Genomic DNA, 17,959 nt, shown 5'->3' with positions numbered 1-17,959 from the left:
TCACATTCCGATGAGATTACTGTTGGTTTTCTTTACCTCAGCTGTCCAGATCTGCCCTCGTCCCACATCCAAACTTGTAAAATGAATTACTTAAATAATAATAATATTTACTTTGAGACATTTTATTTTAAAGAATACAGCATCCAAAAAGTGTCTCCATCATTTCACCACAGATATGTGAGAGATTGGAGTAGTATCGTTGCTGCAATGTTGACTATTGTCGGATGAGATTTACTTTTCAGAGATTTATTATGTTTAATACCTTGTTTTTCTCGTGTTTATGTTCGAGAATTTACATAATTCAATTAATGGCAAATATACAGTATGTGGCACAACATACATATTGGTTCCTGCTCTTAGATCTGAAACTATATAATTCAGTGCTCCTTGTATGCTTGTTGTAGAAGTGATGTATGATGGGATGGTGCCATTTTGGGGTTGTGTGGAGTTCAGCTGTCCCTCCATGTGGATTCGGACAGAAACTGTCAAAACTACAAGTTCAAGTTAAGTCCAGGAGGAACACTCTGCCTTCTCTATCAAATCAATGCTACCTTACGGTTTTTAAGATTGTAACAAGATTCTCCAGTGGTTTATTGTGATTATTTCTTTGTTTAAACAGTTTGATTTTGAACATGTGAAGACATGAGCCATGAGGGTAAAACAGTAAAGCTGCAAAAACAAACCAACAGTTATTTGAAAGACTCGATAGACCCTAGAGGGATCCGAGGGGAACTGCAGCGTTAAGCTGTAATACCCAAGATTTAGATTAGACGTGAATTTAAATCAAATCAAATCAAATCCAATATACATTATCGTCACCACTGGGGAAATTGTTCTTGGGCCAGAGTCTTACAGCAGCAGCAGTTCAGTACATTGTGTGATAAACAAAGAAAAATTGTTTAAAAGGAGTTGTCATGAAACTACACTTCTTAAGGTTTTAAAAAGTTTTATTATATTGATTCAAGCCACAATTGTTCATTGCTTTTATGGATCATTTAAGTAATCACAAAATTCGAGTTGCACTTTAGTTGAAGAGACTGAAAACTACTGCTCATAGTAAATCTTAGAAGTGAAAATGTCGTAATTAACTGACTGGAGAACAGGACACAGACTCAGGCATGAACCAGTATGCATCTCAATTCGCTGTTGAACATCACCCGGCCATCTTTGACTGTGCTGCACTTGTTCCTGAGGAGGTCCAGGATTCCAGCTCTGACCTCCTGGGTGAGGGACTGGTGGAAGTTATTTGTCGCTGTCATGAAATTCAACAAACGTGCCCCCGTGGCGCTGTTTGGATCGTAGCACTCGGTGATGTCGAAGGTGTTGTGGATGATGTGCTCCTCGTACTTCAGGCCCTGCTTCTTCAGGCTGGAGATCACCTCTGCTGACGAGCGGTACTTCGTGATGACGTCGACGCAGAGCTCCTTCTTGAACGTCCTCCACAGGGTGTCCCAGCCGCCGTTGGCTGCAGGGTGGTGAGAGATTAAAGAGCACAGTGATTCCAGAGGGAAACTAAGGACATTAACACTTTAGTAGTTGTTAGATGAAGTAAAGATGGACGTGTTTCTTGTTTTGCAGTGAAGATCATGCAAAACAGGACGAATCAGGAAGCAACAGGACTAATAAGAAACATTTTGGCCATTTAGACGAATGATTGATATTTCACAATTTCACAATAATTACATATATACCTGCTTCAACGATGATCATGAGTGTGCCGTTGTTTTTCAGAAGGCTGTGGAAGAACTTGATGGTGTCATCGACGTTATCCACGTAGTAGATCATCTGTTCAGAGGAGAGAGAGTTTTCTATTTCCAGAGTAAAGGCTGAATACATGAAAGATAGAGACACGGGATACATGAGTAACATGAGCTGCTTACACAAAGTGAGACACTGACACCCTGTTGGCCATTTGTAAACTAAACGTCCACTCAGCAAACTTCTAATACCTGGATCATGTGTATGAAGTCAAACTTTTTCACTTCTCCCTTCGCTTTCACTTGCTTCTCATAGTCCCCGCTGTGCATGATGTGCCAAGCAAACTGGACCTTCTGAAGGCTGGTGGTCTTTGCTACCAAAGCTAAAGGTTGGACAGAACAGAGAAAGACAGAACAGAGAAAGACAGCAGGGATGTTAGTGACGGATTAAATTGATACATTTGCAAAATTAGAAATAAGTACTCAGACCCCTTTGGCAGCACTACAGGTTCCAGTCTTCTTCCATAAACCTTGCACATCCTGATCAGGGCTAATTATGCCATTATTAATGGCAGATTTTTCACAAGCACCTGTCACCTTCCGGTCTCTCCATGGATGTTCTATAGCAGGGGTCTTTCAGGCCAAGGACCCCAAAACTGGTGGGGAGATGTATTAAATTATGTTTTATATTAAACTGGGCCTAGTGCCATGTATAAACATAGATACCCTGTTATTGTGCATTCAACACTGAGCTATTAAAGTAATTCACAGATTCATGTTTTCATTTAAAGCATACAGAAAAGACAGTGAATCTTCAAGCCAGGCAGGAGGCGGATAAAACATCTGCTTCCTGTGGGGAAGCTAATCTGCAGCATGGCTTTGTGAGGAGTTTACTTTGGTGATCTTTGACTTGTGGTCATCATTTTGTGCTTTTTGTGTTCCCTCTTTCAGAGGTTCTTTTTTGGAAGCAGCTGAGCCTACCTGTACTTCTACTGCGAAAAGGAAGATAGAAAAAGACAGCGCCTGTCGTGGTGATTTTAAATTGTTGTTACCTTTAAAGTTGTCTGTGAGCTCCGCGCTGCCCTCCACAATGTCAGCGGTGATGGGAACAGCGGGGAATGTCGACTGCAGCAGAGAAAGCATCTGGACGTCCACCTCCCCTGGAAGGAACCACTTTGCATCAGAGCACTGCTGCTTCAATGTGAAAACATCCAGGCTAAAAAAGGATTTGAATTGACCACTGCAAACATTTCTGTAACAACTGTACAACTTAAGAAAGGTCGAAATGTAAATTACATGTGTCTAATACACGTGTGTGTGTGTGTGTGTGTGTGTGTGTGTGTGTGTGTGCGTGCGATACAGATTGAGAGACAGAGTGTGTATCTTATCATTTTAGTCATGAAAGACAACTTTGTAACTGCCGCTGTGCTTTAATCAGTGACAGTTGTGACCTACATTCATGACCTGAGACAAACTCACTAACAAGTCTCCTCCCACAAATGCTGCAGCAAATCTTCCTTATTGCAGCTTTATGATGAGCATGAAACTCAGCTCAGAGGGAGCTGCACTTAAAATCACCTCTACTACAATATATACAGTGTATTGTGTTGTGGTTTTCATCACTTACCTCCACCGCTTCCAACTCCCAGAACATCCAGACCAGTTTTACCTGCTCCAATTCTACATCAACACAAGAGAGAAGAAAGAAGAAAGAAATGAAAATGAGAAATATTACAACATATATGAACTTTTAATTACCCAATAGCACATAATATTATAAATATAATATAATATAATATAATACCTGTGCTCTATCTGTCACTTATTGAATAAAACCATGTATTCATGTTTGTGTGTAAGTTGCAAGAATATATTTCGATCTTTGAATGCAATTTATCAAACAATGCCAGAATAATGTAATTTACATATTTTACTGACCTATATGACTATGTGTATTTGTGTCTGAATATAGACATCACCTATCAATCCTGCTAAGAGGTGGACACAGACATTTATTTGTCATGCGAGCAGTAGATATACAAAAAAAATCACACCAATCGTATTTGCTTTGATTATGTCTAAAGTCAAAATTCTATGTGTTTTTGAAATTCTACATGCAAAACTTGAAAATAAAACAATTTAATGCAAAACTGGGAACAGAATTGCGTGGCCACACCCCCACCTCTGCACCATGGGTTCTGTATAGATTCGCGAAACTGGCACAAGCACACAAAAAAGGCTTTTGACCAATAGAAATGCATTACAATTGGTTAGCGGTAACCACCAGCTTTGTGCCTGCATGAATCACTAATGAGAATTTTCATCTCCCTTTGTAAAGACAGTCTCTTAACTTGTGAGAGAAGTAATTAGCTGAGACCTCAGTCAGGCAGCTGAATGATCCCCCATCCCTTCAGAAAGCACAAAGACAGACAGAGGCCACTCACTGCCTCTCGGCTGCGTCTGGGTATATGTAGTAAAAATAGCAGGAAGATGATGAAAAGCAAAGTGCTGCACTCCAACCTCTCTGAGTGTACCTTTTAAACTGGGCTGGCAGGAGGCTGTGGACGCCCTGCACAATGGCCTCGTGTTCTCCAGAATGTTCCAGGTAGAACTGGAAGCTATGCACTGCACTGCCCTCGTAACACGTCTGCTTTACTTCTGCAGCCATGACTGATCCCTGCAAGGAATCACACGTAGAGTGGTTAGACATGAAGGGAGAAGTTCAGAGTTACCACACTTTCTAAAGCTCATACCCCCAAACAGCACTATGCACTTATTTCACTAGAGAGCTGATTTGAATCACTCATAGAAAGTTTGTAAGAATTACCTTGAACTTGTTGAAGCCACAGAGTCGATTCTCTCCCGCTCTTTATAAGGAACAGTGTCAGTTACTGTCTCCACCCACAAGGTGGCTGGCCAACTTTCACTGGATCTCTTCTTACATAACCCTCGAGAGCTGAACTTTGCCTGAGGCAGCTGCTGGTGTTCTCCCTCAAATCGAATGACTCTTGCCAAATCTGCCTGTTCATTAGTCATTTACAGGAATCCTACATTTCAACACAAAGATATTTCTTATGTAACAGTTGACGGAGACATTATATAATTTCCTGTAGTGAAACACTAAAACACAATTTTTATTGTTATTGTAATACATGGGCTATTAGTTTTATGGTAATATAGCCTTGTACTTTTGTTGTACTAGAGCAAATAACTTTTATTGTCATATATCTGATTACATTAATGTAATAAAGTCAATTACTTTTACTGCCAAAACATAGTGTATTACTTTAACTGTATTATTGCTGATATCTCACCTATGGCTTTTATTTGGATGTATAGCTTCTTTAATTAATTTGCTGTACACCTGTTAACAACACAGCAATTCAAAGTGCTTTCTATAAAATATAAATGGCATCATTACAAATTGTAAAAGTAACATAAGGCAAGAAAAGTAATTCAAAAAGAAACTGAAAAGAGTCACAAAGAGAACTGAAAATAAATAAAAAGAAACAAGAAATAAAAGAGTGAAAGTAAAAGTGCAGTGTAGGAAAGAAACAATCTTAGATTTATTCAAAGGCAGTGGAAAACAGGAAAGTCTTCAGCACTGATTTAATATAACTGAGAGTTGCAGCAGACCTGCAGGCCTTGTTCTTCAGGGCTTGTTACGCATTATATTATATTAGAAAATCGGAAACACTACTTTTAGTTTTGACTTTATAATATTATCTTAATTAAATCCTTCCAGAGCAACTTGCAGTATTTTAGGATTATTAAGGATGTTTTCACAGTAATGATCTAATCATTTCAATCACATGAAGATTTATTCATACCAGCTGCAGGTTGGATTTTATTTCCCTCGGTTTTTTCATTTTAAAATTCATTGCTCGTTGACACTGACTTTTGGTATTTGGCAAAGCAAAACTTCCTGCATTACACTTTCAGATGAGAACATCCCATCCACCTCCACAGCAATTCAGGTCATGTTTTACCAAAGAAGTGCAGAATAATGGGAAATTGAAAGGTAAGAGAGTCATTCAAATGAAGTATGAAAAACGAATTCTACTTAGAAACGTGATGACTGAGTGTAAAACACTTGTGCAACAACAGCTCTTATCTTCTAAAAATAGCTGCTTTAAATCCACTGGCAGCTTCAGCCTCTTCTCTGGGTGTGTCAGTTGTTCTCCCACAGTTCACAGCCAGTTCATTTCAACTCTAAATACTGGAGTGTCATGGGCATTTCATTTTCAAATAAAAGTATTCTCATTAGTGGGAAAGAAGGTGACACGAAGGTCATTTTTTTCTCTTTCTAATAAAGCCATGTAATTTAAAAGCACCCGAGGATATCAGACTATTTCCCAATGCTTCCTTTTTGTCCTTGAAATTGAAGTTTAAATCTTGATTGCAAGCCACAGGACCAAAGGACAAATACATAACTTTAACCTTCTGGTCAAATGTATGGAGCAGAGATTTAATTTAAGGTGGCAGAGGGATCGATCGATCATGGGAGGACACATCAGAGCCTGAAGTGGACCAGCTTGACATGAGAGGTTCCAAAAGTGTGGTGCACTTCTAAAAACAATCTTATTTCTAACATTGCCATGGTGACACGCTTCTCATCGTCTTATTGATTGGTGGCTGAGTTTTTTATCAAATATGAGCATGTCTGGGGCACACATCAAAGTGCACTATTCATGAGCTGACCTGGAGAGCTCTCTTCTCTGGAGAGATCTCTATCAGAGGAGCCGAAGACGATAACACAATAGGTCTCAGCAGCACGGCTCAGGCAGGGTCGCACAGTAACATTAGAAAGAGGAAGCTGACACATCTGGCTCGGTTTGGTGCAGTCGAAGACAACCATTAGAAAAGCAATTCAATAGACTGCTGCAGATAATTCCAGGTTACTGCAGATACTGTAGCTCTGGGTGTGTGCTTGTATTTAATGTGTGTGTGTGGGCACGTGCATGCAGTTTAACCATCCCATACAGACAAGGGTTTGTTATTTTTCCCAAATTTTTTTTAATACATTTAGCTTCTTATTATTCTTATTATTATAAGTGGTAGAAGTAGTAGTTGAAGTAGAAGTGGTAGTTGTATTATTATTTGTGACTGGTGTCTAGTTGTGTATATATTTGTGTGTCACGCAGATGTATTCATTTATTATTATTTTTGTATTTTTGACTGTGGCCGTGGTCAATGATCTGCTAATACGTTTTATATGTACTGTATCTGGACCCATTATATGCCCATCCCTGTTTCTTACAGTCCACCGTTACTAATACTGCCCTCTAGATGGCGCCAATACTTCAGCTAAATCAGGAACGTTTGTTCTGGATGATAACAGACAATAAGAGCACGTGCTGCCATTGAGTCTCTGTTTATCTAACCAATATACAGCCTGTATCAGCACGTTCTTATCACACATACAGGGGAAAAGATATGTTGTTTTAAAAATATAATAACATTTGAGTTATGTAGTTAGTTACGTGGTCTGTATTTATATAGTAATTATTGGGATTTCAAAGCACTTTACAGTACAGTTTATTGCCAGTGCATCTATGGGCAGCACTTGTTTCTATAAGGGACATTGGCATGCATATGAAGAAGACTGGGATTGAACCCTGAACCTTCTGGACGACCGCTCTACCCCCTCAGCCACAGCCTTAAAGGAGAATTAGTTTAGAAAGAACCACATCAAGTTAACTTTGCAAGTAAATTCAACAGCTCTATCCAAATGCTCCACACACTCTCACAGGAGCATTCAGCTTATTTCAAATTAAGACTTCCAGCTCCATGGAAAATATGGCATTTTCAATTTCCCATTTATTTTCATATTTCCAACATATCATGATCCAACGAGCGCAGCTGTGTAATGGGCTTGGCAGCACAGTCTGCTCCCATTAAAATTATACGGTGCAAGAATCCGAAGCTCTGATCTTCATCTTCACATTTGCTGGAGAATTTGAGAGGATCGTGATAATGAGACAAACAATTAGCCCGTATTCATTTTGCACAAGCGTAGAAGGTCATATAGAATTAATAAATAATACTGTATCACCCAAATATAATTGTTATTAAAAAACATACAAAATTTAACTTGAAATGTTTCATTTAGTGCAGTAAGTTCAAGACAATCCAAGACAAGGCGTTTTCCCACATATGCTAAAAGCTTGTTAAAATGTGTCATTTTTTAATCATCCTGTTTAAAATGATGTTATCATCACAGTGCAAATTTCACATTCACATTACAGAGTGTATTCAGGAGAGCTGGTCCAGGACTATCACTCCCAGGGTGTTATTAAAGATAACTCTGCCGTTGGACTCCGTGCTGCAGTCTGGGTGTCGGAGCAGCTCCAGGACTCCGGCTCTCAGCTCGGGCGAGGCCGTCTTACTGAAGTCCAGCACCTCGGTGAGAAAGTCCAGCAGCAGCTCCCCCTTCTCATCTCCTTCAGTGAAGCACTCGGTGATATCCATTTGAGAAGGCAGCTCGTAGCTCTGGTAGCTCACTCCCTCGGAGTCCAGGGAGCTTTTGATGTCTCCAGTGGTCACACACTGACTGATCTCTGAGTAACTGAGCTGGTGCCTGTAGGTTCTCCACAGCTTCCCCCATCCACTCACCTCTGGAATAGACATGAAACAGCACTAAATGGTCTTTGCCCACCAAGTCTCTATCCTTGGTCCGAAATTGTAGCACGATTAATACAATAAATGTGACAATCACGTTAACACACCAACTCCAAAACTGTCATCGGCCATCACATGTCATGTATGTGTTTTTGGAAAAGGCTCGATTTGACTTAGTGTCCAAATACCTCAAGTCTAGAACCACGTTAGCAGCTCTGTCAGTCAATAGAAAGACACAACACAGTGGTGCTTTAAGTTAAATGCTAACATTAGCATGCTAGCATGCAATTGCACCATGCAGATCTTTATCAGGTATTGTCCAACATTGGCACCATCTTAGTTTAGCGAGTTAAGATGTGTATCAGTTGCTAATTAGCAATAACTGGACGTTATGATATTTTCCTACATAAATTAAAAGTTAGACCTGCTGGTGGCCCTAATAGAAAAGTCAGGAGATCTGCAGAGTCAATAGGATTCATTGTTTGTGGACCTTGACTGCCTGCACCAACTTTCATAAAAAACACATTCAATGGTTGTTGATGGATCCCAGTCTGGACCAAAGTGGTGAACCGACCAACTGACAGATTGACCTGAACATCTCTTGAGCCGTGCGGCCAGCGATGGATGAAGGTTTGACAAAATAAAAAAGCCTTTTTTAACAGAAGTAAAAATATCATTATTGGAGGAAAACATTTCTCCATATGAAAAGTGTAAACCAGAATGCAAGAGAGGGATTTCCTCTATGTTTCAGAGGCGGTACTTTCTCACTGAGTTACATGGTTGAACTGGTTTCCCTCCCTATATGAACTGCATGTCCTGTATAAGCATGAGGTTCAGTACATTGACCGCCTGCAGCACTTCTCACCACATATGGATAGAATGTGATGATCCGTGCACTTACCAGAGACCAGGATGATGATGAGCTTCCCATTCTTGTCGAGGAGACTCTGGAAGAAGCTGACGGTGGCTGCAGGATCCTTCACGTAGTACAGCATCTGTCGATGTTCACCACAGATAATGAGCTGGTGACTAGAGTCATACAGCGGCCAATTATAGCGCCGCGTTAGACAGATGTTCTAATGGGATTAATTGCTGCGCAGCACGACCAGATGATTATGACCTGGATGTGTCAAAAAATACAGAACCGCCGCAATGTGAAAAAAAAAACACAGACCTGTATCATGTGGATGAAGTCGGCTTTCTTTGTCATCTTCTTCACTTTCCAGTGCTCCTCAAACTCAGAGGACGTCATCTTGTTCCAGGAGAATTTGATGAAATCCAGCTCCGGTTTCTGTGACACTAAAACTGCAGATGGGGAACAAACAGTTGATGTAATTCACACGTCACTGTTTTCACAGCGTCCCCCGAAAAACAGAATCTGTGTTTTTATTCCAACTTGCTTGGTGAAAATGACAAGTTACTATATCCCAAACTTTGCAGAAATACATGTAGTCTGAAAAAAATCATAATTTAAAACTCACTATATTATACAATAAAGGTCATACTGGAGTACATGGAATTAGATTTGACTACAGTGACTAATTTTAGGCCATGATAACTGCTTTGGACCCCTGATCCCACCTCATAAATACCAATGGAAACCGATTGGCCCCAACAAGAGGTCATTTTTGGTTCTATTACATTTCTGATTAAGGGGAAATTCTTAAATATATTATTCTGAAAAAAATATTACACTAGAATTGTGCTAAAAAAATGATATATCTTCTAGTATAGTTTATAAAAAGATTTTGATTGAGCTACTGTGTGTTTTACATGTGCAAATATGCAAAAGTCTTCCTAAAAATCAGCAATTCAAACCGAAGCATTTTCATGGAGTCATTTACTGTGTCATCTATGTTGAACACACCACAACAGAACCACAATTCATGGCACAAGGAAAAGTGAGGATAAAAGTTTTACAAGAAAGATATTCTTAAGATACTATCTGTAGCAAGGTTAATAATTCCACTTGCCATCATTTATCATTACATTCTATTAAGTGTCATTATCTGCATTTAATACTTAACATTATTTATAACTTCTTATAAATTCCAAACTGGGAGTGGTGGTTTGTTCGTAACGTGAGCGCCCTCTGCTGGCCCTCATGATGTTACCAGTCTGCTGTATGCTGTTCCTGGCTCTGCAAAAACTAAATTATGAGAATAAATTAGCTTTTGTATTTAAGAGGTCATTTGTTTCTGTGTCTTAGCAAATTCTGAATCTTACTAGTAAGAAGTTGGCTGTTAGTGACCTCACATGACTTCTTCTAACCAGACTACAGAGGTGAGGGTTAGAAGCTGTTACATCACACAGACTGATAGAGAGCGTGCACGGCCGTTACACATGCACCTGATGAACTGTCTGGATGAGTCACGATTCTGAAAACACACACAGCAGCTACCTGTGAGCTGTGAGTTTCAAGTCGGGCAAGAGGGAGCAAGTCTTGAAATCACAAAAGTCTTCAAACCCGTTTTACAAACCTGCGTTTGAAAACACTTTCCCAAAGACGTCTGTCAACAGTAAGGGAGGTGGGTTGGCGAGAACAGAACGAACAGAGCGTATATTAAAGATGAACCCGAAGGAAGAAAAAATGAGGAAGCGGAAGATTATCGAGAAACTTTCATTGGCTCGGGGTTTAGAAATACATGATGTGAATATGAGAGTAACCGTCAGGAGCCGATCGTGGATCTGCAGCCGACTCGGAGCCGTTTGAATCAAAGACACATCAGAGGGGTGAATACTTGCTGACACAAGGGCTTGAGTGAGGTGGTTGAAGGAACTCCTCCTATTACATGGATAACTGTATTACTAATGCATGAGTGTGAAAGCCATGAGCTGCTTTAGAAAAATAAAAAAATCACCATTAAGAAATACAATAAGTAGAACAACACCTCTTTTTTCCTATTAATTTAAATACTGAAACATAGTTTGAGGGGTATGTGGATACACAGACGCAGTATGATTGTGCGGTGTGTGTGAGAGTGCATGTGTCTGTGTGTGTGTGTGGACAGAGGCTGTACCTTTGTAGTTATGTAGCTGCTGGCTGCTGGGCTCCACCACCTCGTTATCCACAGTCACCCCCGGGTGCTTCTTTCGCAGCTCAGAGAGAATCTGGAGGTCAATCTCACCTGCAGGTATAAAGCAGTTGTTTTTTCAAACCACCCATTTTTGGGAAATAAGTCAAAAGAACTCTGAAGACCAGCACATCATCTCGATGCTCCAGTCCAAGTGGGACAAGGAAATAACAGATAGTAATTGACAGTTGTGCAGAGGCTGCACTTATGCTGGCGTACCAATGGAACAGGTCACCACTATGATATTCTCTTTAACATCGACTTTGTTCCCGGTCGGACTGAAGCTGACAAGTCGCCACGTACGAAGGAATCTTTGTCAGCGGAGGAGCCGACGCGGACAGATGCCGACCTCTCTCTGATTAGATCCCATAATAACTTACTGGGGAGTTTGCGGTCGTTCAGAGAGACTTTACAGTCCATTAGAGGATCTGCAGCCCGCGCTCCATTATGATACCAACATGACAGCTCAGGTAAATTAAATTGGCTTTGACACAGGGGGGAGGGTAAACAGCACCTCCCGGGCCAGTAGTCACTTTGCTCAAGATCAAATTAACCTTGCTGTATCATGAGCCCTGGAAACAATGTGCCGTAAAACTACAGCCTGGTGAGGTCGCCTCGTCTGCACCGAGGTTAAAGATTAATCTGGCGGCCGGGCAGACGCTTACAAACCCTTGACAGTGATAATAAGGGTAAAAGGTTTTTAGTGCCGGGGCCATAAATGACAGCAGTGCAATCGGAGCGGTTACAGGGAGCTAATGCAACAACGCCTCCTCACCTCGGCTGTCTGCCACAGAGGACACTGCTGCTATTTACCGTGTCACACAGAACATAAGTTCAGCAGTGGAAAAGTGTCCTATAAAAACCTGGGTGCTTACCGGCTCCACTTCCAACTCCGATGACATTCAGATGGGACTTTCCACCTCCGATGCTGAGGAGAGAGCAGAGGAGGAGAAGGAGAAGAAGAAGAAGAAGAAGAAAGAAATAAGCACAGACTCTACAGAAAAGTCAAGATTTAAAATTCAACTCCTGCAAGCTGCCAAATGTGGTTTTACATTTTGGGGGCTTGTAACAGTCGATGCTGCCCGACACCGAACTAGTGTCGGAAGAACCTCCAAACACAGAGGCTGTGATTGTTGCCCCCACGCATTCTGTCAGTCGCCATCTTGATTTTTTAATGACGCCATTGAACAACACTTTTTATTTACTTGTCACACACAAACACACACACATACACACACACACACACACACACAGAAGAAGGGTTTGGCTTGATTCTCCGCAGCATGGCCTTCACTTGCTACAGCCTATATCAACATAGTCAAACAAGAGAGTGAATGACTAACTCCCGCTCCCAGGCACGTACACACTGTTCAGCCTGTTAATACATGGGCATTTGTCAGGGAAATTATTGAACTTTCCTCAATAGAAACAGTAAATGCTCTCTTTTGGAATCAAGCTCAAACATCTAACACTGCTATAATCATAATATTGTCTTCAGTAATAATACTGATAATATCATTGGATATAAACTGATTCATATAAAAGTGAAAGCAACACATGTGAGTCTGTCCTTTGAATTTTGGTCATCAGATGTTCTGTTTGAAGTGTGGATGTTTTTGATAGTTGCCAGCTAACGGCTAATGAGGCAGAAACTCATCAATGGTATCAATGGCTGCTTTAATAGATACTCTGGTGTTGTTCTTTTTGTTCAGCACATTTAAGAAGTTATTTGTTTTATCCGACTTCATTGCCGTCTCAATTTTATGTAATCAACACAAGATATGTGTTCACTGCCGTCTGACTGGATCTTTCACGCCAACATCCATCTTTGAGAGTTTTGCTAATCCAGAATCATAATTCGATTCAACTTTCTGTATAAAAATAAAAAGTTATCAAAGTTGTCAGTGCCAGCATGTGGACAACCCATGTACTTTGTAATATTTTACTTTAATGTACTATTGGTGGCCATGTGGGTCATTACCAATACACACTGTCTCAGTTACTTTAACTAATATCAGTTGAGCACTAATGGAGTTTGTATGGAGTTTCAAACTTAATTCTTCCAGATAGGTCATGTTGTACATCGGTTATATGATGATATACATCGTGTTATACCGTCAAGTTTTCTAAACTTGTTCAAAAATGTTGAGGTTAAACTCCAACACTGCAACAATACTGTATTTGTACAGAGTCTCATTTTGAATACGATTGACTATTCTATTCTCAAATATTACATTCAGCAGGAGTCTAATGTATTCGGGTCTATTGTGGAAAGTGGTTATGAATTCACTCATACCTGGCGAGGATGTCTGGCAGCGTGTTGTGGATGAAGTCCTGCATACACTGGTGCTCAGAGGAGCGCTCCAGGAAGAGCTGGAAGGATTTCAGGTACCTGCTATCGTCCTCCACCAGACACTTCAGGGGAGATGCCATGGTTATCTGGCAAAAACAAACTAGTGTCATCAACGGCCAACAAAGGTCAGAATGCAAATCTACGAAATGTGTTTGTTTGTGGTTTCTCTTTCCGTTTTCCTGTTTTGTTTGAGCTGCACCACCGTTGCTGTTGCAGGTGAACATTAATTGCCCTCCACCTTAAAGTCTAACTTTTTAACTGTCATACACGTCATTATATAACCAACTTAAGTCAATCAATAACAGATTTAACACGTTTCTTTTCCACGTTTAGTTCACATGTTAAAGATAGGACACATCTTAATCTACACTAACAATTATTTTATGTTATAGAGTAAAGCTTAATTTCAGACTTGTAGATCCATATCGGTAAAGACATAAGATGACAATAAATAATTCACAAAAAACATAAAATAAATAGGGAATACAATTATCATTTGTCTCGTGTTATTGCCCTCAATTAGCTTCAGTTTGTTTGCTTTCGATTTGTCATTTTGAACTTGTAAACTGTAACTTTGGTTAGAAAGGAGCTAAGTATAACTTTTTTTACAATTATTATCACACTGTCAAACTGTCAAATTTGTATTTCAAATCATTACAATTAATTATTATTATCATTATTATTATTATTACACACTTTATTATAAAGCCTCTCTCAAGTTGAAATAAAAAATGGAAGATAAACAAGAAACAAACACAACTTGAAGATCACACAGTCACAGAGCAAAGATATAAAAATGTGACATGAGACAAAAGCTTAAAATAAGATCACAATAAAACATGTTGTCACAAATACACAACACGTTAGTGTCTTCACACTGATTCTCTTTGAACACAATGTGTGTCCCCAGGAAGTCACGTTCACACACACTGTCCCTCCACCCAGGGAGTCTCAGTCTATCACTGCACAACCAGTCTCTCCCAAAGCGAAACCAGCTTCACCGTCTCCGCTGGTAATCTTTACTATGTGAGCGGTTACATTGTATCTGTCACACTTGCACGCACACACAGACACACACGCGCACTTTCACGTCTCCTTGCACGGCTGCTGTGAACATGTCGTTCGCTCCAGGTGAACGTGTAGATTTACTGTGTGTGTGTGTGTGTTTACTGTGTGTGTTTACTGTGTGACACACGGAGAGAGAAACACATTTGTCCACTTACATGTCGCGCAGAGCCGAGAGAGTCTGCGTCACGAACAGTCTGAGGTCTGTCTGAGATGTGCAGCCTGAGAGAGAGAGAGAGAGAGAGAGAGAGAGATAGAGAGAGAGAGAGAGAGAGAGAGAGAGAGAGAGAGAGAGAGAGAGAGAGAGAGAGAGAGAAACCCTCGCACTGCTTCCTATGCACGGAGCAAGTCCTCCAGGAGAAACGATCCACCCAGTTACACAATGCTGCTTAAAGGGATAGTTCACCCAGAAATAAACATTCACAGGTGTCAGTGGGTAAACTATGTAGCAGCTGAGTCCAATACAGTTGAAGTCAATGTTGACCAAGACTTCAGACATAATAAAACCACAGAAGAAACAGAAAAGGCTCCATACTGCTCGTGTGGTGTCATCCAAGTGTCAGCAAGACCCGACATTCATATTCATCTTGAAACAAGACTATTTACACCAAGTTTTAAACCTAAGTGGCTAAACTAGCAGACGTAACGTGCCCAAGGGTCCGCGGATGCACCTTGTAGATAGCGGACATTTAGGCATTAAACATTGTATATATGACCTCAAAGCAAACATTTATAAATATGACTAAGAAAGTGAAAAGCAAAACTTGGCTCCGTCCCCTGAAGCAGAGCGAGAACTAAATGTATTGAGTTCTTAACCTTAACCATGACGCATCCCTCCACCAAGAAGTAGTTGTAATCTGTCCTATAGTTTTTGTACGACTGCTAAAAACATAATCTCCTTGTCAGAGAGCTCGTTGGTAAGAGTAGGATCCAGTCTGTTTAAATCTATGGCACTATCGGGTGACTCTTCAGATTATGGTTGGATTATAATCTGTGTTTGATATAGAAGGAGACATCAGAAAGTCCTTTACAGGGGCAGCTACGCCAGACAAGACAGAAAAATGTAATTTACTACGAAGTCACATGATAATAATTTGCAATATATTTGAATGTATAATGTTGCAATTGTTTTCTATTCATTTCACCTTTGAAATCTATTCCCTAAAAAACTTGATTTAAGGAAGTAACCCATCATATCAAAGATACCAAATTGTTGCATAATGTCGCACCAGAACCAGAGCGATCCTGCATCAGCGCACAAACAAAATGTAACTTTGACGATAATAAGAACCGACACAATATTTATCAGGATTTGTTCCGAGTCTCGGTAATGTGCTTTTCTCATTAAACGGATACCGGTGCATTTTTAACAATCAGAGAATCTTCAGATCTGTGCTTTGGGTAAGGTCAGCAGAAATGTGAGCTCTGCAGTAATCTGCTCCTAAAACATACACGATAAAGACAGACTATATAAGATGTTTTTCACAATATACTCATGAAAACAAGCTGCATGAGTAACTTCAGGAACAGAGACTGAAGGAGATGCCACGGCGTTCGCTCTCTCTGTGACACCCAGTACTCCCACTGGTTATTATGTCAGATAGTCAGGAACTAGGCCAAGAACTCAAATTAGATTGTAATTAGGCCGCACAGCACATCTGAAGAGATGCTCCAGCGGGGGAAGTTTAGGCAGATATGACTTCGGAAGCCTATAGTGGTCTATGATGATGTATTGTTAAGTCCGAAAACTGTCACTAGATCTAATTTTAGACATTTCTAACAGAGCTCAGTGAAGGGTCAGGGTAGCTGAGGACACCTGCAGCAGGCCGAACTTGTTTTGGGAGTTTGTCACAGTTCAGCTCTGTTTTAGACGAATGAAGCAGAGTGTGAATTCATTTAGGACGAGTCTCTCTAAGTGTCATTCATTCTCTCTCTCTCTCTCTCTCTCTCTCTCTCTCTCTCTCTCTCTCTCTCTCTCTGTCTCTCTCTCTCTCTCTCACCCCCCCTGCCTCTTGTTGGGTGTTCAGAATAATCCAATCCGATTTTGTCAGGATCTCGATCAGTCAATCACGTTGTTACTGTCAATGTGTAAATCTGCTCCTCTCGCTTGCTGCCAGCTGTCATTTCAGTGATTGGCTGTGACCCTCCTCCTCCTCCTCCTCCTCCTCCTCCTCCTCCTCCTCCCTAATCACCTCCAGCCTCCAATATCCAGCAACCTTGGTGACATCAAAAAGTGGCTGAAGGGCCAAATTGACTCTCATTTAAATCCCATTCCTTTCATCTCTTATTGTGCAAAGCATTAAATTGTGTTAATTTTTCACCTGAAGTCTTTCTTGATTGAAATACAAACTACCGGCAATGGCAACAGCTTTTGAAACATAATTGAATTTGTATTTTAATTTGCTCCCGTGTGATACATTTAAATGTATCTGTCCAGAAGAAAATTAACTTCAAATTGCAGCATTCAATCATCTGACCCTTTTTTTTTGGTCCAAAATTCAATGATCCGCTTGTTAAAAACTTGTTGCCAGAGGATGAGTTGAGAAGCATACTTCACCTTATTTGACCTGTTTGTCTGTCCTGTATTGATCGAGCTCAAGCCAGGCTGAACTTCAGAGTCCTTTTCTATCGAGCACATGATGATGAGCTTATCTATCCATTTCTCAACGTTCACCTCTGTTCCTTCACGCTCTCAGATCCCAGAGTGTTGGCCCTCGAATAATTAGGAAAATATTACCAGAAGACGAGAAATCAGTGAAGATCAATCTGTTTTTTCTGCTGAGATTCACATCTTTGGAATTGAATCCCTCTCGTAGCTGCTGAAGCAGAAATCTGTTTTGACTAGCTCAGTCTAATTTACTGCTGGATATTTATCATGATCAAAGAAACTGACTGACTGTCACACACACACACACACACACACACACACACACACACACACACACACATGAGCGCACAGTCCTTTCTTAGCGAGGACACTCTGGTATAGTGCATTCCCTGTAGCTAGCTCAACCTAACCCTTATCCGTACCCTAACCCGACCCTAAAATGTCCTCCCTCTGAAGGTTTATGCTCAGAATGGTTCTCACAATGACATAAGTGAAAACCGACCACACACACACACACAAAAAGAAGTTTGCGTAGCTATCC

General features: G+C 40.5%; 2 protein-coding genes across 2 annotated transcripts; both read right to left on the bottom strand.

Annotated features, from left to right (window-relative positions):
- Positions 1-926: 926 nt before the first annotated feature.
- LOC128455869 (histamine N-methyltransferase A) lies at positions 927-4,685 on the bottom strand. Its single transcript, XM_053439820.1, has 7 exons — positions 4,525-4,685; positions 4,232-4,374; positions 3,325-3,377; positions 2,750-2,857; positions 1,950-2,080; positions 1,692-1,785; positions 927-1,465 (listed from the first exon to the last, which is right to left on the bottom strand). The coding sequence occupies exons 2-7, from the start codon at positions 4,363-4,365 to the stop codon at positions 1,113-1,115; spliced, it is 873 nt and encodes a 290-aa protein (XP_053295795.1). The 5' UTR covers positions 4,366-4,374; positions 4,525-4,685; the 3' UTR covers positions 927-1,112.
- A 2,808-nt stretch (positions 4,686-7,493) lies between these two features.
- LOC128455873 (histamine N-methyltransferase) lies at positions 7,494-15,129 on the bottom strand. The gene is made up of 7 exons (XM_053439824.1): positions 14,969-15,129; positions 13,689-13,831; positions 12,268-12,320; positions 11,339-11,446; positions 9,493-9,623; positions 9,220-9,313; positions 7,494-8,314 (listed from the first exon to the last, which is right to left on the bottom strand). The coding sequence occupies exons 2-7, from the start codon at positions 13,823-13,825 to the stop codon at positions 7,953-7,955; spliced, it is 885 nt and encodes a 294-aa protein (XP_053295799.1). The 5' UTR covers positions 13,826-13,831; positions 14,969-15,129; the 3' UTR covers positions 7,494-7,952.
- Positions 15,130-17,959: the final 2,830 nt, after the last annotated feature.

The sequence above is a fragment of the Pleuronectes platessa genome, chromosome 14 (genome assembly GCF_947347685.1).
Source record: "Pleuronectes platessa chromosome 14, fPlePla1.1, whole genome shotgun sequence".
NCBI lineage: Eukaryota > Metazoa > Chordata > Actinopteri > Pleuronectiformes > Pleuronectidae > Pleuronectes > Pleuronectes platessa.
Note: the sequence above shows the minus strand (reverse complement) of the source record. Positions and strands in the feature narration are given on the sequence as shown.

Bases quoted from the DNA above. Each gene is read 5' to 3' on its own strand.
- LOC128455873 (XM_053439824.1), bottom strand. From the start codon at position 13,825: ATGGCATCTCCCCTGAAGTGTCTGGTGGAGGACGATAGCAGGTACCTG. The intron at 12,321-13,688 runs GTATGAGTGAAT...CTCTCTCCTCAG, and splicing joins CTGCCAGACATCCTCGCCAG to CATCGGAGGTGGAAAGTCCC. The intron at 9,624-11,338 runs GTACAGCCTCTG...CCCCATCTGCAG, and splicing joins GCAGCTACATAACTACAAAG to TTTTAGTGTCACAGAAACCG.
- LOC128455869 (XM_053439820.1), bottom strand. From the start codon at position 4,365: ATGGCTGCAGAAGTAAAGCAGACGTGTTACGAGGGCAGTGCAGTGCAT. The intron at 2,081-2,749 runs GTAACAACAATT...TCCAACCTTTAG, and splicing joins GCTCACAGACAACTTTAAAG to CTTTGGTAGCAAAGACCACC. The intron at 1,786-1,949 runs GTATTAGAAGTT...TCCTCTGAACAG, and splicing joins ACTTCATACACATGATCCAG to ATGATCTACTACGTGGATAA.